This window comes from Octopus sinensis, linkage group LG23 (genome assembly GCF_006345805.1).
Source record: "Octopus sinensis linkage group LG23, ASM634580v1, whole genome shotgun sequence".
In the NCBI taxonomy this organism is placed as follows: Eukaryota; Metazoa; Mollusca; class Cephalopoda; order Octopoda; family Octopodidae; genus Octopus; species Octopus sinensis.
In genome coordinates, this window is record NC_043019.1 from 17,577,495 (window position 1) to 17,599,994 (window position 22,500).

Genomic DNA, 22,500 nt, shown 5'->3' on the forward strand with positions numbered 1-22,500 from the left:
TGTTTCTTTTCTTTTTTTTGTGTGTGTGTGGGTATTTTTGTTTACATTTTATGCTTTTGTTTTGTTTATACTGCATTGCATGTTAAGACCCCCACCACCAAACTAACACAACACAGGGGAGGGGATTAATGAGGGGAGATCTCGGGCCAACCACATTTCAGGTTGGATGATGTTTAATTGAACACTTCTGTTAAGTTACTCAAATAATCTCCTTTACCAAACTCCTTACTCTCTTTATATAATGATGAAGAGACCCCTTGGTTCAAGGTTTCGATCTTAGAACCTATTTCCAAAATGAAAATATGACAGCCTTATCTAGAAAAGCTGATTAATGATGTAGAATGGGTCTAATTACTCATTAACAATGAAATACCTAGCACTGTAATCTTAATATTCACCTTTGTCCTCAACAGGTTTTTAACAAAATTTTGTGCCAATATTTCGATTATTTTGGAAATAATTCAGGTTTGCCAGAAATTTAGTAAAATAGCTGACATTTGTTGTTAGGTTGATGTTTGAAATCTAAATGGAAGGTTTATATTTAAATATGAACTCTTTAAGATAAAGCATTTTGTGTCATAGAGCTAAAGGCATCCTAAACAGGTTGGTGTAGAAAAAAGGTTGGACTGATTCTAGTCTTAAGCTAAAAGATGTATAGGAGTTGGTTAGTTTATCTCTGGGTCAGTCAAGATCAAAAACATTCTAGCTCTGATGTCTTCTTTTAAGACTGTATGGGTGTGATATGAGAGAGATTTGGCTGCTGTTTCTAGCAGGCCAAGAGACTACATTGAAGCTCAGTGTACACACACACACACATGTAACAACTATATATAAAGGAAAGATAAAAGGAACTTTATTGAATTCTTCTTCTTGTAGTGAGTTCAGAATCTATTTCCTATTTTCAGTTTTTGTTTGTTGATGGTTAAATTCTAACTTAAGATTTTTGTTTGAATACATTTTGGGATCCTCCTGTATACTTTGTAAGGGAAATAACTATATAAGCATTTTTAGAGAAGTAAAGTATAATAGCCATCTCAATATGGCTAACCACAAAGGGGTGGGGTGAAACTGTAGCTTTTTACGTTCTGAGATTTAATAATAAATTTTTAGAGAGTTACTTCCCTTATATATGCCAAAAATGCATTAAAAATGGGAAAAATTGATGGTAAATTTTTTTTTAAATCGTAGACTCATCGTAGACGTGCGCTAATACCTAGAAGGGCTTGATATGAATCACGACTATAAGATACCAAGTTTTGGTTAAACTGCACCGCAAAATGTGGGAGTAGTTAGGAATCTAAATCGTAGGAGACAGACAGCACACAACCTCACTTTTATATATAAAGATTGTTCTGATACTTATTATACAAAACTAAATAATGAATTATAAGATAAAGAGCTTAAATCAAAACAAATACAGTAAACATTGCCACTTGTTTTCACACCATAATGAACTGCTTATGATAGGTTCATTGTGTTAAAAGAAAAAAATCAGTGAAGAGCCTTGTGGTTTGTGTAAGGGACAGAATTTATAGCATTAAAGAAAGAGATTAAGAGTGATTGATGAGATAGATAGATACGCAGTGGCCTAAAAGGTTTTAGACTCCTGTGGTTATTTTGAAATGGTTTATAAGTTATTTTAGTAATCTAATCTGTTAGCAAAAAATGTTTAATAGATTCAACTGGAATGAGTGAAAGAAGTTTGAAACTAGTTTTATATGACAGAACAGATGGATAGGATCAACATTAAAATAAATTGCTTAGTCGAGAGGAAGATCAGTTTCCATGAACTAACAGCTTAGCCTGAATGCTGGTAATGAAGCGGACTATTTTAAAGACACCCAATGATCAATCAGGTGTTGGTGGTGTTACACCTGGAGATGGATTAATTCTGCCATGCATTTTGGCTGTTCTAGGATTTTAACTCAGAATGCACAGAGCCAGAATAAATACTGCAAGGCATCTTATATGGCACCCTGGCACTTCCACAGTCCACCACCCTTGACTGGTACTTTATTTACTGACCGCCAAAAGGATGAATGAAAGACTAAAACTGACTTCTACAGGATTTCAACTCAGAACACCAAAGTAAACAAAGGACCAGCAGAGATGGTATTAAGAGTGATTGATGGCATTAAGAGTGATTGATGAAGCTGGAGAGGAATGTTTACAACAACAGTGTAATGAACCCTCATTTCAACAGATTAATGCCTGTTTATATTCCCCATTAATCATCACTGTAAAGCAGTACATGGAAGATATTTGGGAAGTAAAGGAAACTGAAGCAATGAGTGCCAAAATGGGTTTTGAAAAGAGAGAGAGAGAGAGAAAGATTGCTGGTTTATAGAAGACTGTCATCTGTGTAACAATGCATTTCACACAAACAAGTAACCCACTGTGCATCTCACCAAGAAATGTGAAAAAGATAGAAATAACTTTTGGAGATAGTAAAAAGAAAACTCCTCATCACAAACTTATCACCCTCAAACATGAGTAAAAGTTGTCAGCGTTCAGCTTCTGCCTCGTAAAACATGAACAAGGAAGCAGAAGCCTAACGTTGATTCAGAGAGTTTTCGAATGTCACATCATGTCTCTTTGGCAACAGCTTTTAGCTACTAAATGTCAAAATGCATCTTTTGACCAAGTCTTCATATACTAGACCAGTGGTTTTCAACCAGGGTTCCGCCAGCACAGTCCAGGGGTTCCGCAAGAAGTTACAAAACTGCTAAAATCGGCAGTAATTTTTAATTCTCCTGTGCAGATATGTGTGCATAAGACTATTAAATTATTGCAGAGGGGTTCCTCGAGCCAGTGGAATGTTTCCTTGGGGTTCCGCTCCAGCAAAAAGTTTGAAAAGCACTGTACTAGACAAATAACATTATGAAGCATGGAAAGCAGCTCCTCAACAAATATTCTGTCTGATAACCTCAAGCATTTGCTCAGAGATGTCACACAACTCAGCTGCAATGTATCATCAGATGAAAAGACGAGTGCATATGAGCAGAAGATCTTACATTAGAATATGTTAGCAGAAAGATCCAGGATGATAGTAAATTTGATATTCAGTGTTGTCTATCTCGGGTCAAAATCTGGATTATTAACTCTCACTTTGAAGGGCATGTGTTTGCAATCCAGGAATAAGAAATAACTACCAAATCCCTGATGCACAAAAGGGATAGAGACACAAGAAAACACTGGAATGTGGTAACTGATACAGACTTTGTGGGGTTAACACCAAAGATTCACCTTCATCATAAGCAGTTGTCTGAAAATGTCATTGCACTGTTATCTACTAATAAGTCATGATGCTTAGACCGAGACACTGTATAATGAGATTTGTCAGAAGAATAATTCCAAGACCAAAGATATAAGATTTCACAATGTGGTAGAGATCATAACCATTCATAATATGAAAGAGTGTTGGTGGAATATCTCTGAGAAAACTTCAATGCAAACATATTGGACCAGACATTGTAATTTGGGATGGAGGAGAGAAACTGTGTAGAGTGATGGAACTGAAGACTGGTGAAAAAGAAAACACTTATAAATGAATTGTTGAAACATTTACAGAATCTCCTTGTAAACTACAACTTTGGATATATACCCATAATTATTGGGGTACTTGGATATGTACCCAACTATCTCAGCACTAATTTTGAGAAATTAGAGTTCTCAAACCTGAAAGGAGAAAGCTAATTAGAAGACTACCGATAAAATCCATCAATGGAGCTGTCTAAATAAGGAAAACTTGTGAAAAGTTGAGCACGTAAGTACTTGTCTAGATATACAATTATAAGTACATATACATAAAACAAGACCTACAAATCTTCCTGTGTACTGATGCCAATACTTGTACATATGATGATGAAGGCCATTCACTTGTGACCAAGGAAAACCATCACTGACTATTGTACGTTCAGACAAAATTACACTTTATATGTGTGGATTTGCTGGTGACTAATGGGCCCAGCTCTTAATAGACATGTCCACAGATACTGCAGGCAAGACATCCCCCCATTCACTAAACAGGCAGCTCACAAAATGTTTGTTTCTTCGAAAATATCCACTCCTTTTTTTACTTGTTTTTTCCATTGGTCATTGCTTTCCCAACTGAGCTTCCATATCTCACATACCTTAGAGATTTTATGCAACCCTTAAATTGCAGTCATGGTTTCTGCTGGGGTTGCTTCCTACAAACAGGTTTGCCATACAGCATCTGTTTAGGAATCCTCTGATCATTCATTCAAACAAGGAGTCCAGCCCAGCATGATCAGTGTTTGTGCACCTTTGTCTCAATGCTCAGGGTGTTAGCTCCCATCAAGGTCTCTGTGTCTGTTGTCTGTAAGGACCAGCCAACATTCAGAATGTGTCTCAGACATCTCTGATGGAAGTGTTCAAGGGCACATGTTGCCTGTAAAGGGTCCATGTTTCATATAAGTAAATGAGTGATGTCAGCACACACACATGGCACATAGCAACTTTTGTGAAGCCATGTTAGGACCAGACACAAGACTCAAGAGTCCTGAAGGGGGACATGTACACATACATGCACAACTACCCTGTTGATGTAATTGAAATTCCAATGTAGGATCCTTGGATCTTGGTTAGAAACTGGCTTCTTCTCCATTGGAAAGAAATCTAGAAATTACAACTAAATAACATACAGGTGTGCATGGTGAAAGTTGATTTGTAACATAGTAAGTGCACTTTTTTGACCCATTTCACTCAAAGAAACATCTTAAGTTTGGTCTCTCCATCACTGATGACATCTTATGTGGCTCCTAAGGCCTTCAAAGAACTTACATGTCACACCAACAAGTCTCTCCCCCCACCCACAATAGCAGCAGCAGCAGACCAATCTTCTGAATGTTGGACCTACACTGCTGAGTGAGTTTATTGGCTGACCCACACACTCTGCTACTCAAGGTGCACAAGAGATCATGCAAGATATCACATTGGTAGACAGGGGAGGGGCAGATGCCTCCACGACCATGTTTGGGGTTGAGTAGGTCTGCTTTTGACAACCAGAAATGATTATGCTGGTCGCATGAAAGAGACTCTTTTCTACCCTTCTCAGGAAGAAGTTTCATGTCCTTAATATATTTATATCAATACATTTCAGTTCATTATATGCAACCCCATTGTTATCAAATTCTCTAACACCCGTTGCAATCAGATTCCTCCATGGCTCCCCCTCCAATGCAAGGTCTTCCCAGGGTTTTAGCATTGATATTGATCTAAGTCACCAAAGTGATCCATGTATAAGTTTCAGTAAACAGCTCTCTATGAGGCTGCTTCCTCAACACTGGGCTTTATTGAAAGAACACTAGGACTAGTTTAAATAAAATGAACTTGTGACAGGGCTGTTGAAAGAAAAGCATGTTGCACTTAACAAGTTGCTCTCTTGTTCTGTTCCAGGGTGTGAACATGATAAGCTAGTAAGAGATTTTAAAGAGTGCAAGGCTCAGTTCCAGGAAGAGATGTTGACAACAAAGGACATCTGGTGGTGAGAAAAGGCCTGTGAAATTCTGGTGCCTGCCGATAAATGAGATTCAAAATCTGTTTACCACCAGATTCTCTGTACCATCATCCTCTGCATTGACTGGCAGAGACTGGCAATGCACTGTGATGCGAGCAAGATGAAATCAAGTGGCAGCAATTGAGCAATGGCTTGAATCGTGAGGCTGTCCTAAGTCCTGCTGAAATCAAAGGGCTTGCATAGGCATCTGTGGTCCATCGGCTTGATGATCCACCTACTGTGATAACTACCATGGTGAACTACTAGAGCCCATCTCATTTGAATCTGGTGTTAAATAGAATGATATTGTGCACCCTGCATCGTTTGCCATCTTCTTTGCTGTTGTTATCTTGCAAGCCTTTGCACAAAGCAATGCTGATGTCTATATCTGTTACTGTATAACAGAAAAGCTTTCCAAACATTTATTGTTTTACTGAAGTAGCAAAAACCGTCACGGCTCTCATTTGTGATCTCCTTCACACTGACCATTGTGGTCTTGTAACCCACACTGAGGAGGACCTGCAACTCCAGATGGACATTCATATGTGATGGGCTTTCACAGTTTCCATTTACCAAATTGACTCACAAAGTATTGATCAGCCTGCAGTTGTATTAGAAGATACTTGTCCAAGATGCTGTGCAGTGAGAGAGAATTCAAGACCATCTGGTGACAATTCAAATTCAGTATCCACACATCTGTGCCTCCAGTGATGAATATTACAGGATTCAGGTATTGTTTATCATAAGTGTATTACAGTATTTAATTAGTTTATTATCAGTGAGCAGAGTCATGTGATATGGTGAACCAACTGATGTGAATTTTGAGGTAGCTATACTCTTTTACTTGTTTCAGTCATTTGACTGTGGCCATGCTGGAGCACCGCCTTTAGTCGAGCAACTAAACCCAAGGACTTATTCTTTGTAAGCTCAGTACTTATTCTATTGGTCTCTTTTGCCGAACCGCTAAGTGACGGGGACATAAACACACCAGCATCGGTTGTCAAGCAATGCTAGGGGGACAAACACAGACACACAAACATACACGCACACACACATATATATATACATATATACGACGGGCTTCTTTCAGTTTCACAAGGCATTGGTCGGCCCGGGGCTATAGTAGAAGACACTTGCCCAAGGTGCCACGCAGTGGGACTGAACCCTGAACCATGTGGTTGGTTAGCAAGCTACTTACCACACAGCCACTCCTGCGCCTATATATTGTTTTAATAATAAAATGGTTGTCAAATTAGAGAATTAAGCCAAGAAAGGGATGGCTGTGGAGTTTTTAAAAATTTGCTTTTTAACTTGGTGTTTTTAAGTTTGATTCCACTTCTTGGCACTTTAAGCATTCTTCTGCCATAAACTTAAATTGATCAATACCTCATGAGTGGCAATACTATAGGGCTCTATGTAGATATCTTTCAAGGTAGTGAATGATATAAACATTGAAGAGAAAACTGAAAGAAATTGATGTTTTTAAACAAAGTTCTTAGTGATATTTGTTCTGAAGGGAGTTATGGACATTCCCCGCCCCTCTTCACTTTCAGTGTCACAAATGTAGTGAACCAGTGGTGACCAATGATGCTATTGTTTACTATTTGTAAATTGAAATGAAATAATTAAATTGATATCCACTTAGCTTTGAGGAAGGCAAACAGTTGACATGTGACACCAACTGCTGCTTAGTTGGAGATTAACACAGGCATAGCCTTGTGGTTCTGGGTCTGATCCCACTGCATGGGATTGCCTTGTGAGTGAAAGTTGGTACATTGAAAATATGTAGAGGCTCATTAAATGTGTGCATGTGTGTGTGTGTGAACTAAATCAGGTGATTTGAGAGAGAAAAAGTGAAACTTGATGTGCAGAAAATGTGTTAAAAATTATCAGATGTTTGTGTATGTCATTATATATAATGTATATATGTGTATACCGTGATAGGACAAACAAAATCAGGTCCATATGGTTGGAGAGAGTGTTTGTGTATATTAGCTTAGGATGAACAAAACAAACTTGTGATAATTACTTCCATCTGAGTTATGTTCCTTTATATTAAGATCAGCCTGATCAATAAAATAAGTAGGACAAAGCACTTGAGTCAATATAATTTACTGAAACAAGTAAAGACTATCAACGATTTCAGAGATGATTATTTTATTGTACTCACTCAGTCTTGCTTGTTATATGTGAAATGGAGAAAAAATAAAATGTTTAGAATATTTTTGCTCTGACAACATATGATGACTTTTAAGGTGATGACAGTAGCTTGATGACAGTTAATTAATATTGCAATGGCAAAAAACCTTAGCAGATGTTTATTAAAATGAATATTTTGATTCATTTCTTCCTAATCAGAAAGGGTCCATGTTTCATATAAGTAAAGGAGTGGTGTCAGCACACACATGGCACACAGCGACTTTTGTGAAGCTATGTTGGGACCAGACACAGGACTGGAATTGCTTTCTCTCAACAAGCAACACTTTCAAGCAACCAGGGCAGTGGAAAGAGAAACCAATTCTTTTCTTAAATAACACATTTTGGTTTGAATCTGTTACTCTCTTTTACTTGTTTCAGTCATTTGACTGCGGCCATGCTGGAGCACCGCCTTTAGTCGGGCAACTCAACCCCAGGACTTATTCTTTGTAAGCCCAGTACTTATTCTATCGGTCTCTTTTGCTGAACTGCTAAGTGACGGGGACGTAAACACACCAGCATCGGTTAGGGACAAACACAGACACACAAACATATACATACATATATATACATATATACGACAGGCTTCTTTCAGTTTCCGTCTACCAAATCCACTCACAAGGCATTGGTCGGCCCGGGGCTATAGCAGAAGACACTTGCCCAAGGTGCCACGCAGTGGGACTGAACCCGGAACCATGTGGTTGGTAGGCAAGCTACATACCACACACCCACTCCTAAGCCTATCGTTATTTCTATAGTTGTTGACAGGTAATAGAAGTTTGATCTGTTGAAAGTTGCCTCAGATAACATGCACATATGTGCGTATGCACATATGTGTGTTGCATGTGCACGCGCATCCACCACACACACATGTTCAAATATTTAATGTTGCAATGGTTGGTTATTGCTTGTGGCTTGTAGTGAAGAGAGAAGTAAGTTGTCTTTCAGCTCTGCATTAAAAAGGTCAGGCAGTAATCTGGATGGTGGCTTTGTTTATAAACTTGATTGCCTGTTGTATTGATAAAAAAAGATTAAGATCCTGTTGAGCAGTATATTCACCAGAGGCTGATGGGTTTCTTAGTCAATTAATCTATACGTATGTTGTCTTCTCATATAGATCAACTGTAATTTTATTAGGAAATTATTATTAGAACTGCAATTACAATCTAAAGCCAACATTGTAACATAGGAGCATTTCGTACTGTAGTTAATATGAAATAATTTGTTTTGATGTGAAATATCAGACGTTTTGCCTCTCATAGAAGCTACAAGAGCTACTTAAAGATGTTACAAATTTGTGTGATGGTGGTAAATCCATCTCAGTTTTGAAGATTCTTCTGTATCTTCAGTAAGTGTGTCGGGGTCACAAGGATTTCAACCCTTAGTTTAAACATTTTATCTTAGCAGAGCAGTGAAGAGTGAATTTTCTTTTGTATAGTGGCTTCTGTGCCGGTGGCATGTAAAAAGCACCCACTACACTCGCGGAGTGGTTGGCATTAGGAAGGGCATCCAGCTGTAGAAACACTGCCAGATCAGACTGGAGCCTGGTGCAGCCCCTGGCTTCCCAGACCCCGGTCGAACCGTCCAACCCGTGCTAGCGCGGAAAACAGACGTTAAACGATGATGATGAAGGGTTCCATCTGCAGTCTCCTGTCGGCCACAGCCATCTCAAGCAGTTCTCAGCTATGGCATGGCTATCTTCTTGGTGGCTTTCTTTGGTTGTTTAGGTTTCAGGGAGCAGCACACTGGTCTTGCTGGGAAATGCAGCATCCAGCTTCAGTAGGGAACAAGGTTGCATGTCATCTTTTGACAAGTGCCACTAATGTGGCAAGTCCTGATGTTGGGCTTGCTTCAGTTGATGAGAAATGTCAAAGCTGTCTTCCTGGAGCCCTGTGGGTTCAGCCACAATGATTATTTTTGTGTTTCTGAATCGCTGGAATATGTCTGGTCAGAGTTGTGTTACTGCTGCCTCTTCTGGAAATATCCAAGAGGTGGATATATAATCCAGGCATTTAACTCTGGAAGCACTTCTACGGATGGTGGCGATCGGAAAAAATCAATCAGCATATTGTTTTTTGTGGCACTCTGATGAGTTAATTCCGCCATGTGCTGTGAAGGAAAGCTTGCACAGTGCATGGGAATAGATCGATAATCGCTGTCATGGTAACAACATGACACCAGATTACTTACAATGGAACACAAAAGAAATTGTAAACAATGCAATAAACCTAGTTTGCTTACTCCATTCTTCCATGTTATTTTATTATATATTTGTGTTTATGTGGATTCTGTTTTTGTTATTGATGGCTAAATCTAAAGAGGAGAGCTAGTACCCCTGAATCCTTTCCAGGTTTTAAATAAACTGAAAGTATGTACATGCTCCCCCCCCCCCCGACACACACCAAGGTCTTTTCCCTACATCTGTTGTCCTGTTTCTCTTCTAGATTACAAGATACCCTCACTGCAGCAATGTTAGTAGTGTTGTTTGTTTTTATTTATTTTGTAATTTTTTTTTTCCTTATTGCATTTTTTACTCTGTATTTGAATAATCTTTCCCATTCGTTTTCTATCTTCTGTTGTTTTTATGTGTTTTGGTTTTATGTTTTTTTTTCTGCCATTGTTAAAATTCTGCTTATCTTATTTTTGTTTCTATCATTTATCTTTTGTTCTCTTGCTATGTTCTCTTGCTAGTTCCTCAGTGTCAAATATTGACAGACGGTAAGTTGTAAGACTTGCATCTTTACCCACCCTTTATCAATAGAAGCCACGTTATCGTTTACTCTTATTTGCCTGCCTTCTGCTGGTAATTAGCTTCAAATTAATCAGAGTCTTTGATAACTTAATTTTTCTCTCAATACTCCCCTGTAGCCCTAACCCCTAACTGCCACCTTTCTTTCCTTAAAGAATTTATGCATTTTTTTTCTTCTTGTTTCTTGTAGTTGTTATTCTTTTGCTTTTTTTGCATTAAAGATGTGTTTTAGAAACAACAACATTAATAACAATAATATAGATAATAATAATAATAATAATAATCATAGTGCTAATTGTGTATTAGCAAATCTAGTGACTAAAACAAATCAATTAAATTTCTAACTTAACCAGGTTGATTTTCCAAGATGTAAAGTGACTTGATCTGAGATTGTGTATCAAACTGAAGCAATTTCATCATGGAAGCATCATTTTAGTCATTTTGGAACACACATAAGAAAGAAGGGGGTGGGGGTGGGACAGAAAAAAACAAACAAACAAAAAAACAAAAACAAAAAAAAAATCTCGTTGCTTCGTTGTTATAACTGGGTTGGAGAGGTGCAATGAAACTGATTCTTCATAGGAAAATTGAATCCAACGGTTTTTGTGTGTTCTTAAATGGTTGAAATTACTCTTCCCCAATGTAATTGTTTCTGGTTAATTTTACTTGTATGTATATATATCATGTTTTAGAGAAATGACCAAATATGGTAGTTTTTGTATGGATTATTTGTATTTGTTATTTGCTTGGCAGAATTATTAGAGTAACAGGAAAAATGCTTTGTGGTATTTGTCCCATCTGTCAGCTCTACCTTTCATCCTTCCAGGGTTGATAAACTAAAGCACCAATTGACTTATCCAGACCCATAAATTTTTGATTTTGTGTTTATGTAAGAGATCATTCTACTGGAATCTCTATGATCAACTATTTCTTTTCCTTCCCTCAAATTTCTGGCTTTGGTGCAACTTCAGAAATTATTACTGGCACAGTCACATTACCAAAGATTCAGTTGTGCCATATGTCTAGCATTGGTATTTGTTAATTCCTCCCAAGCCTCATTGCAATTGTGCCTTTTTTTTTTCATGGAAGAAGTAAAAATCACATTTTGAATAGCACCTCTAAATTGAACCTTGACCAGCTTGAAATAGCGACCAAATCTCTCAAAACAAATGCCTTCATTGTCAAAAAGCAGAAGGACATATATGATCCTAAGTACCACTAAAAAAAGATGGTCATATGTTCTTAATTATAGGATCTGCTTAATCAAGTCTGATTTGGAGCCAAGCAACAACAGGAGCAATGATAATTTCTCAACTGTCTCTGTAAATAAGCTTAATGAAATTAGAAGCTGCTATTTTATTTATACCTCAGCAGTTATTTAACAATTTTATTGGATGATAATTTCATAGAAATCAAGTTCCCAGTTAACTAGTGTGAATATTGTCCTCCTTTGTTGAAATTTTGTAAATTTTATTGAACCTGACCATACTTTCTGTTGATTGCCTTCTCCATTACATTTAGTTCATTAGTGGCACATAGTTAGGTGCCAAGATCAATATCATTTAGAACAGCGAAAGAAGCCTTAACTGGTTCTTAGTTGACAGATTTTTCTCCTGTTGCTTAAACAAATAACTGTCAAGAAAATTACACAGTAATGTCTAATTGTGTGAGGGTTATCAAAATGTTCCCTTCACCTTCCTACACATCCAACCTTGCTCAGTACAAGGTTATAAAGTGGGCTAACTTACATTAAGTTAGCTAGCACACACACACACACACATTGAAGTGCCAAGATCAATATCATCTTGAACAATCAAAGAAGCCTTAGCTTGTTCTTGGCTGTCAGTGAATTCCTTCTGTTACTTAACTCCTTTGTGATCATATTTCTAGTGAAATACATTTCTCTGTGTTTCAGTTAGATTTGAAAGCAACGAAAAACTTGAAAAAATTTAGTGAAATAAGTTTTTTGGTTTGCTTTTCTTTCTTTTTCCATTGTTAAACTTTTTTAAAGGGGTTTAACCCTTTAGCATTTAAACCGGCCATATCCGGCCAAAAATATTCTACCTGTTTTATGTTCAAACTAGCCCTATCTGGTCTCTCACACCAACCCTACAATATTGTTTAAAAAATTAACAGCTACCTCATCAAAATCTCATAGCTACAAGATAATGCATGATTAATTCAAAACAATGTAGATGAAGAAGCATTAATTTTGGCAGAATAATGCGAACATTAAAGGGTTAAATTATGATAGAAGGTTTTCATATAAATATTTTCCTCTTCTGTAATCTTATATCGACACATTCATTGTAAGTACACTACATATCCTGTGACTGATAGGATATAGGTAGCATTATTCCAGTGGTAGGTGGAACTCACTACTCCTAATACAGATACTATGGCCATTGGAGATTTTTCCTTTATCCATACTTAACCCTTTAGCATTCAGATTACTCTGCCAAATGTAATGCTTATATATTCATTGATTTGAATTAATCATGCATTATCTTGTAGCTTTGAGATTTCAATGATATGATTGCTTATTTTTACAATGACATTGTTAGATAGGTGTGAGAGACCAGATCTGGCCAGTTGGAACACAAAACAGAAGAAAAAAAAAAATTCAGGCTGGATATTTGGGATTCTTAGCCATGGCCTCATTACTTAAATAATCCTAGATAACACCAATATCAGTTGATTAAATCTATTCCAGTACTTAGATGGTACTTAGAAAAAGTCAGTTTTGTATCATAGAACTTGAAGTTAGTTGATAGATAGAAAACGGTTAAACAACTGGCTGTCATAAGGAATAACTGTCTCATATGGCTGTTGTGAAGACTGCATTGAAATATTTAGTTAGCAAAACATTTAATTTACCATCTTCAATGTTCTGTTCAATCCCAATTTACCCAAAGGGAAATAGTGGGCTAAGTTATAGTTGTGTCGTTAAGAAATTCCTTTTGAAATCCTACAGCTCCAAACTTGGTCCCACTACATGGGTCTTGAACAAATGGCTTCTGCTATAGCCTTAGATTGGCCAATGCTTGTGAGTGAGAGTTTGTGCATGGAAACTTTGCATAAGTTTGTGTGTGTGTTTATATCAATGTGATATAAACACACATTTCAAATGGGTCATCAAGTACCAGAAAAAGTACCGAGATTGATATGGTTAACTAAGATTAAATGCTTGAAGGTTACTCTTCAATGGCTACAATCAATAAAAGAATATAAATGATCAATGATATTTAACCCTTTTGTCACCATATTTCTGTTGAAATAAACCACTTTTGATTCAGTTAATTTTGAAAATCACGAAGAGTACAGGAAAATAATCTAATTAAATTAATATGGAATTTTGATTGAAGATTTTAATTTAGATCATTGAAAAACAGGAAATTTGTGTGACAAAGCTTTGGGCAGTCTCAGACAGGTGTCAAAAGGGTTAAACGAAAATAAATACTTCCATTTTTAAAATTACTTGGTTTATCTATATTGATGGTATCCTTAAAAATAGGAACATCCAATCTCACTTCAATTTGCATTGAAATTACTGTAGTAAGTTGCATGAAATTGCTTCTTGGTTTTAAGACCTCTGTCTAAAAACTTCAAATTTTTCCTCTTTTTTTTTTTGGAAAAATTTAGTCCACTTTGTGAACTGTTTGAATTTACTATTTGCAGATGATGCAGGCTGTCAGTAATTTTACTCTGACAAAATAGAAGAACCTGAGGAAACCTCCAGACTCTTCTATTTTGTTAATGTAAAATTTGGTTTCTATTTTTTCATTTGTCAACAGATTCTGACACAAAATTAATTTTCCTTTTTTTTTTTTTACTTTGATTTTTAAAGTTGTTAAAATATTTAAAAAAAATTAAAATTTGATCTTGAATTGAAATTTGAATTTATACAAAGATTTATTGAATTTCAATTGGACATCAGCTTTTATTTTCATATTCCAACCATCCACCCCACCCCCCACTTTAGTTCATGCAACCATTTTAATTTTATCAATTTCAAATCCTGAACTGAAAAAGCACAATGATGTGAGGCCATTGGAAAATTGACTTAAATTTCTTATCTCTGTATCAAGGTAGGGCTTGATAAATCCCTTTAGTTACTAACCACTGATATTAAATACTGCAAGGATCATTATGAAGAGAATAAAATTAAAATAAACATTCTATGAGATAAAAATTATGGTTTCAAATTTTGGCACAAGGCCAGCAGTTGGGGGGGGGCTACCTCAAAGATGATCCCAGTGCTTAACTGGTACTTATCGACCCCCAAAAGGATGAATGATAAAGTTGCATTTGGCAGAATTTAAACTCCGAATGTAAAGATGGATGAAATGTTGCTAAGCATTTTGCCCAGTGTGCTAACGATTCTGTCAGTTTGCCACCTGTCTATGAGGTTAAAATAACATTAACCTATTATTTATATTATGTATATAATTTCCTGCAAAGAATGGGAAGCAACTCCAAATGGTTTTATTCTGGTATTATTCTGGCCTCATCAAGGAAGCATAGCTTTCATAATACTGACCATAATAGGACTGAGCAAGCTGAAACACTAAAGAAATGTATATGATTGTACATTGTTGGCATAAAGAACAGAATTGTGGAAAAGTTAAATAATTGCATAATTTGATGCAGGTAGCAGCTCCAAATTGTTTGGATGATTACTTCAGCTTCACTTTCTTAAAAAGCTTCTTTTAGGATAAAATCTTGTTTGCTTAGGATGCTACTGAACTCCATCTCCAAATACAGGAGTTGATGTCTCTTTGGGGCAGTGAAGTAGCTCTGAAAGTGTTTTGACCCCTTCCACCATGATGCCAGAGTTGCCTGATATAGGGGACACTGGTCTTGATATTTCTATCATTCTCAATGTTCATTATTGTTGCACTGCTTGTGCTCTTTCTTGAGCCAGAAGTAATGGCTTGCTTTCTCAATGGCTTCTGACAATTATCTGGCAACATCTATTGTCTCCTTCATAGCTCATCCAAGACTCCTCAGCATCAAGTGAACTCTGCTTCCAGAACACCTTTCTTTACAGAAGCCACATTGCCTCCTGTCCACTGTGTTTTCTGTATTTCTTGAGGAAAACATCTTCAGTGTCCACTTCCCACATCACTGTTGGCTCTATCATCTTTACTACCTTCCTTTATTGCACTCTATGACAAGGTCAGGGCTTTTGGTGGCAAAAATATGGGTAGTGATAGTTACTATCAAGGTCAACAGATAACTTTCAAGTTCCCTCCTATTTTGGATTGTTCTTCTTTCAGTGGCTGCCTTGCACTGTTCACTATTCCTGCAAAATTTCATTTTTCCATGCTGCACTACTTGTGGTCATTTTCCCATGCTAATTGACCTTACCCAGCTCTGCCCCTGCACTTGGTTATGCTACCATGTCTCTATTTCATTATAGTTCCTCTTCAGTAACGACTGCATAGGAAGTCTTGGTTATCATTTCCCATGAAAGGTTATGCTATGATTTGTGTCAATTTGGCATCATCTTGTTTTAGGAGCTTAAACATTGACTCTGTTACGACTAATAATAACCATTGAATGTTGTAAACTATTACTTTTATTGTGTTACAGTATTTAACAACTAACAGGGAGAATTATTAAAATTGGTTTAGTAATATTAGTCTTCCTAGATTAGTTGTTTGTTTTGTTGGTTGGTGTTTAAATCCATTCAGAAGTTAGGCTATCTAATCTTTTAATCTTTTCATGACCATATTCATGATGGAATACACTACCTGTAAGTTTGATTAGTTTTTAAAACAATTATTTTGAAAGGGCTTAGTAAAGTAACTGAGTTTTCCATTATTAAGCTGTTTTTTTTTTTAAAAAACTTAATTAAAAGATTATTGCTTAAAATTATAATGAACATTTTAAACTGAAGTTTTGTTTGCATCATAGAACAAGAAATGGTTTTTGGTGGATTGAAAGCCTTATATTTAAAGGTAGTGCTCCAACATGGCCTTAATCATGATAGCTTAAACAAACAAAAGAACTTCGGTTTAATTGAAATTATGGTATGAAATCTGATTCCTCAGTTGTTTAGATATCGGGTTTGAATTCTGGCTGTAGTGTAATTATTTCAGTTAAGATTATAAATATATTGATTATTTTGATGGACAATTCAAAAAACCAAAAAAAAAAAAAAATTTGTTTCACTTTTCTGTGTCCAGTTCAACCAATGACAGATCTAAGATAATTTCTGTATGATGTTTAACATCACTGTAAAAGATCTCCAGTTTCATTTGGGCATGCTTATTCCAGCGACATTTCTTTGAACACCATAAATTGATTGAAGTTTTGAGTTGGAATGTAAATATTCATTATTGGTTTTGACAGCTGATTATGTTTCTTTGTTCATGTTTCCTATTTCAAAGTGATTTCTGTGAAATAAATATCATTTCCTTTCTTCTTATATTACATATAATCAGTTAGATAAATAGACATGAAGCTGTATCAGAAAGATGCTTATTATTTTTCTATCACAACTTGATATTCAGTCGATTTCAAAACAATTTGGTAAAATAAAACTTGTCTATTAAGAATTTGACCAACCTAAAGCCTATGACAGGGTGTATTTTTTTTTATATTTATTTATTTATTTTTGTTCTCTGAAAATAATGGTTTCTTCATGTTCTAGTCAGGGTGAGATTTATTGGTAAAATATCCATATCGGTAAACAAACAAGTTCAATTCTGAAAGCTTAAGGAAATGATGTTTTGATAATTTTTCAGCTTATAAAATATATTGACAAATTCTGTGTGCTTATATAACTTTAAACAAAAGGTATATAAAAGAAATATAAAAAAAAAAGTACTTGATTACAAAGAATAATTTAACCAATGCCATCTAATGGCACAAATGTCAAATTCAATTTTGTCCTCCTCTTTGTCTATTTATTTATGTGTATACTGTGGGGCTATATATATATATATGTATGTATGTATGTATGTATGTATGTATATATAATGTGGTAAGGTTTCAACAAGTAGAAAATCACTTGATCAGCCAAGAGAGTAAACATAATGGCTAATAAGCAAACGATCTTGTTCTTAGTTTGAAAAATGGCGAAATAAATTATTTTGCCCAAGAAATCCTGGGTAGCTGTATTTAACAAGATTTGTGTTTTTTATTATAATATTATTTATTTATATATTATATATATATATATATATATATAATATATATATATATATATACATATATATATATAATATTATATATATATATAGATATATTATACATTTATATATATACATTTATATATATACATATATATATATATATTATATATAGATATATTATACATTTATATATATACATTTATATATATACATATACATATATATATAAATACATACACACACATATATATATACACACACACACACACACACACATACACAAATAAATATATATGTAGATATGGTGGGGGAATATGTGCATGTGGAGTATATGTATATATGTACATGTGTGTGTGTATATATACTGTTTGTTTTAAGTCAAGTTATTTAGAAAAAGATGGCTAAACAGCTTAACATGACAATCTCTCCTATCTTACCATAAATATGCACAAAATAAGAATTTTCTATTAACAACAAATGCTATATTTTTCTACTCTCCAACCTTGACTACAATTATCTAAAAGTTCTCAACTGTGTACACACACATGTGTTTGTATGCATACAAGTGTTTGTAGCAAGTTTTGTGTTTGGGTGCAGTTGTGTCTCTGTGTATGGCTGTATGACTATACATAGTCACCAGAATGTACATATGTATAGCTGTGGGTAAGGATTTGTGTACATGCATATATATATACATATAGATACATGTATAAAAATTTCTTCATTTGTATGTATATATTTATGTACAATTATACATATATGTGCATATGTATATGTACCTGAGTGTTTATCTATATATATATATATATATATATATATATATATATATATATAATATATATATATATATATACACACATCCATGTATAGGTAAATATATAAATAATATATATGCATATATATATATATAATATATATATATACATATATACATATATATATAAATACATACACACACATATATATATATATATATATAATATATATATATATATTATATATATATATATTATATATATATATATAATATATAATATATATATAATATATATATATAATTAATTAATAAGGGTGAGAGAATTAGATACTAATTTAATAGTATATCTATTCTACACCAAGTGGCCTAGTGCTCCGAGAAACCTGGATTATTATAATATTTTATAATATATTATAATATTTTTACAAAATAAATATAAGAGAGTGGTCACTATATGGCTCACTCTAGCACCAGTTAATCCAAAAGGTTTCAACCACAAAAATACATGTTTCCCATGAAAGTCAGTACGATTGTTAGCTCACACGGACAGGGCAAATAAAAAATAACAAAAATACAGATTATTTTGGGACAATTGTTTCACTATTAATGAATTAAATGTAATTTTACTTACAAAAAAATCCACTTGTAGCTCCTCAGCCAAAACTATCTGGATGAAATCCACTCAATCATACGCCAGATTTTACCATAACGATAAATACGCGTGTGGTTCAATTGATTACATCCGACGTTATAATTCAAATGCCCCATTTATCGTTATGGTAAAATCTGGCGTGTGATTGAGTGGATTTCATCCAGATAGTTTTGGCTGAGGAGCTACAAGTGGATTTTTTTGTAAGTAAAATTACATTTAATTCATTAATAGCGAAACAATTGTCCCAAAATAATCTGTATTTTTGTTATTTTTTATTTGCCCTGTCCGTGTGAGCTAACAATCGTACTGACTTTCATGGAAAAATGTATTTTTGTGGTTGAAACCTTTTGGATTAACTGGTGCTAGAGTGAGCCATATAGTGACCACTCTCTTATATTTATTTTATATATATATATATATATATATATATATATATAATATATATACACACACACATAAGCATATATGGGTACAGGATGTCACCAACGGTAAACAACATGAAATACGAAAACCAATGGAAAACAGGACAAGTAACACAAAGAATGACCCTTCATCAGCTGTCAGCTGCCTATCTACTCTTCATTTCGAGCATTTAACGACAATATGAGTCTTTGAAGACAGTTGCTCCCATAAGAACCAAAATAAAATATTTTCTTTGGGAAGAGAAAAGATAGAAGAGATAAATTCACAGAAGTTGGGAGAACACAATATTTAATATTTTATAACTTCACTTTTTAAAGATGCTGAACTGCCATAAGTTATTTTTCTCACAGAGTTATTTTTACTCCCATGTAATTACCAATTAAATATTATTTTTACCCTCTTGCATAAATACATTTTGTAGTAACACACACATATACATCTTATATCTTCTATATTGTAATGTATAATTTAGTCCTATGTCTGTTATTCTCTCAAACAGTGGTTATATTGTCCTGTAATAGTCCTTTTCTTATCTATGGCAACTAATTAATGCTCACTGTAATATTCAAACATTTTAACACATGTTCATTATATACCAGATTGCTCGATCCACTTTCCTAATTGCCTAAAAAATCATCAGCAAGAAACTTGGAGAGATGATGTGTGTAGTTTCAGCTTCCAAAAAATTTGACATCACTCTATTTTCAGTATTGAGTACTTCCTTTTCTTATTTGTGTTTACATACTTACATCTTACACAACATAGAATTGATTGCATCAGGCATTTAATTGCATTGCTCTGTTTGTTTTTAACCCTTTAGCATTTAAACTGGCCATATCTGGCCCATAAACTGTTTAATGATCCAACTGGCCAGATCTGGCATCTCACACCTACCCTACAATATCATTCTAAAAATAAGCAATTACATCATTGAAATCTCAAAGCTACAAGATAAGGTATAATTACCGTAAATCCTCGAGTATAATCCGCATTTTCCCCCCAAAATTTAAAGGTCAGGATCCCTAGTGCATACTATATAAGAGGTTAAAAATGAAAATTACTTTCTAAGCAATGTCCAAGTCTCTATTTGTTGTCCGGCAATGTTTATTCCGACACATTTTGTGATGTCAGAGGCGAAAATACCTTAAGTTAAGCCTGAAAGCAATGAAGTCATAAAAGAATCATCCATAACTTGCAGTAAGCAACATTTATTAAACGTTATTACTGTTATTTCTTTATTTTCTGCAAACAAAATGCCCCCAAAATCTACACGTTTACATTATGTTATATATACAATAATAATAAAGGACGTTACTGTATACATTTTTACAAACCAAGGACGTTATATAGTCCTCCTTGACTCAAGTTAGAGAAGGAGTGCGTATTATACACAAGGTTTAGGTTTTCTAGTGACACAGCCCCCTAAAAATCCCCTGCATATTATACTCAAGGGCAGACTATACTCAAGGATTTATGGTAATTCAAAATAACGTCAATAAATAAGCATTACACTTAACGAAGTAATCTGAATGCTAAAAGGTTAAGACTGCATAATTGTAATAATAGACACTTTTCTCTTAGATGATCGTTTATATAAGCAGTTATGTACTCTCTCTTTTACTCTTTTCAGTCATTTGACTGCGGCCATGCTGGAGCACCGTCTTTAGTCGAGCAAATCGACCCTGGGACTTATTCTTTGTAAGCCCAGTACTTATTCTATCGGTATCTTTTGCCGAACCGCTGAGTGACGGGGACGTAAACACACCAGCGTTGGTTGTCAAGCAATGCTAGGGGGACAAACACAGACACACAAACATATACACACACTTATATATATATATATATATACATATATACGACAGGCTTCTTTCAGTTTCCGTCTACCAAATCCACTCACAAGGCATTGGTCGGCCCGGGGCTATAGCAGAAGACACTTGCCCAAGATGCCACACAGTGGGACTGAACCTGGAACCATGTGGTTGGTTAGCAAGCTACTTACCACACAGGCACTCCTGCGCCTTGTAGTTTCTTTTTATAATATTACACCCTCCAGCAGATTTAGAGAAGAAAAAAACAAGAAAAAAAAAAGACAATAATATCAAACATTTTAAGCAAGTCCTTTAAGCAATAGGCTTCTTTGTTCTAGTTTGTCTCAGATTGAGGCCTTATAATGTTGGATGTCAGATTTTTTGAAAAATATAATTCTTACAGAAAAGGTTTAATAAAAAAAAAACAACTTATTTACCTCAGTTTTAATATCTTCTTTGAAGTTGTCATCTTGTGCAGCAATACGCTGGTCCCAGTGTTCCTGCTACTTTTGGAATCCGGAAGCTGTTTTTGTAAGCAAGTTGAGGACCCTCTGCAATTTGCTCTTGATCTTGACAACAGTGTTAAAATGGTGACCTTTGAACTGCATTTTCATGTTGGGGAAGAGATGGAAGTTTGCATGTGTTAAATCTGGCAAACAGGGTGGGTGCGGAGGTGATACCATGTTGTTTTTGGTGAATGACTCACAAGTGAGGAGATCTCGACAACAAGGTACATTGTTGTCAGGAAGAATCCAATTCTTCGTGCTTCACAGATCTGGTTGCTTTTGTCAGATGCCATCCTTCAAATGCTTCAAAACATTGTTGATTCTCCTCCTCCGATCCTCATGCACAAGCTGAGGAATTTTCTCTACATTTGCAGGGGGATGCTTGTGGCAGGTCTTCCAGGGAGGTTCTTTCATTTTTGAAGCACCCTGGCCACTCGAAACATTGCGTGTGACCCATTACCTCACGGACGGACGGACAGAGATAGATAGATATATAAAAAACAAAGCAGGAAGTTGGACAAATTTTTTTGGTTTTATTTATTTACCATTCCTTATGTTTCATTTGCTAATAGCAATCACCAAGTTGTGCACATTGAAAAAACATGCCAGAAATTTCCTATTAGAAATTCTTTAGACGGAGAATTAAGTAATACTATAGTATTATAGTTCCATATTATAAGTATTTTGAGGTATTTCTAATAGGAAATTTCTTACATATTTTTCCAACATGTACAAATTTGTGATTCTCT

The 22,500-nt window shown here is 35.0% G+C and overlaps 1 protein-coding gene across 9 annotated transcripts in view; it reads left to right on the forward strand.

Annotated features, from left to right (window-relative positions):
• Positions 1-22,500, forward strand: part of LOC115223375 (transmembrane and coiled-coil domains protein 2) — a 354,243-nt gene that overhangs the window by 240,763 nt on the left and 90,980 nt on the right. For 5 of the 9 annotated variants that reach the window (XM_036512410.1, XM_036512416.1, XM_036512413.1 and 2 more), the window contains one exon: positions 10,406-10,432. The exons of the other annotated variants lie outside the window; for them this stretch is intronic. In XM_036512410.1, the coding sequence (XP_036368303.1) occupies positions 10,406-10,432 (27 nt within the window). The remainder of the gene's footprint in view (positions 1-10,405; positions 10,433-22,500) is intronic. 9 annotated transcript variants of the gene reach the window in all.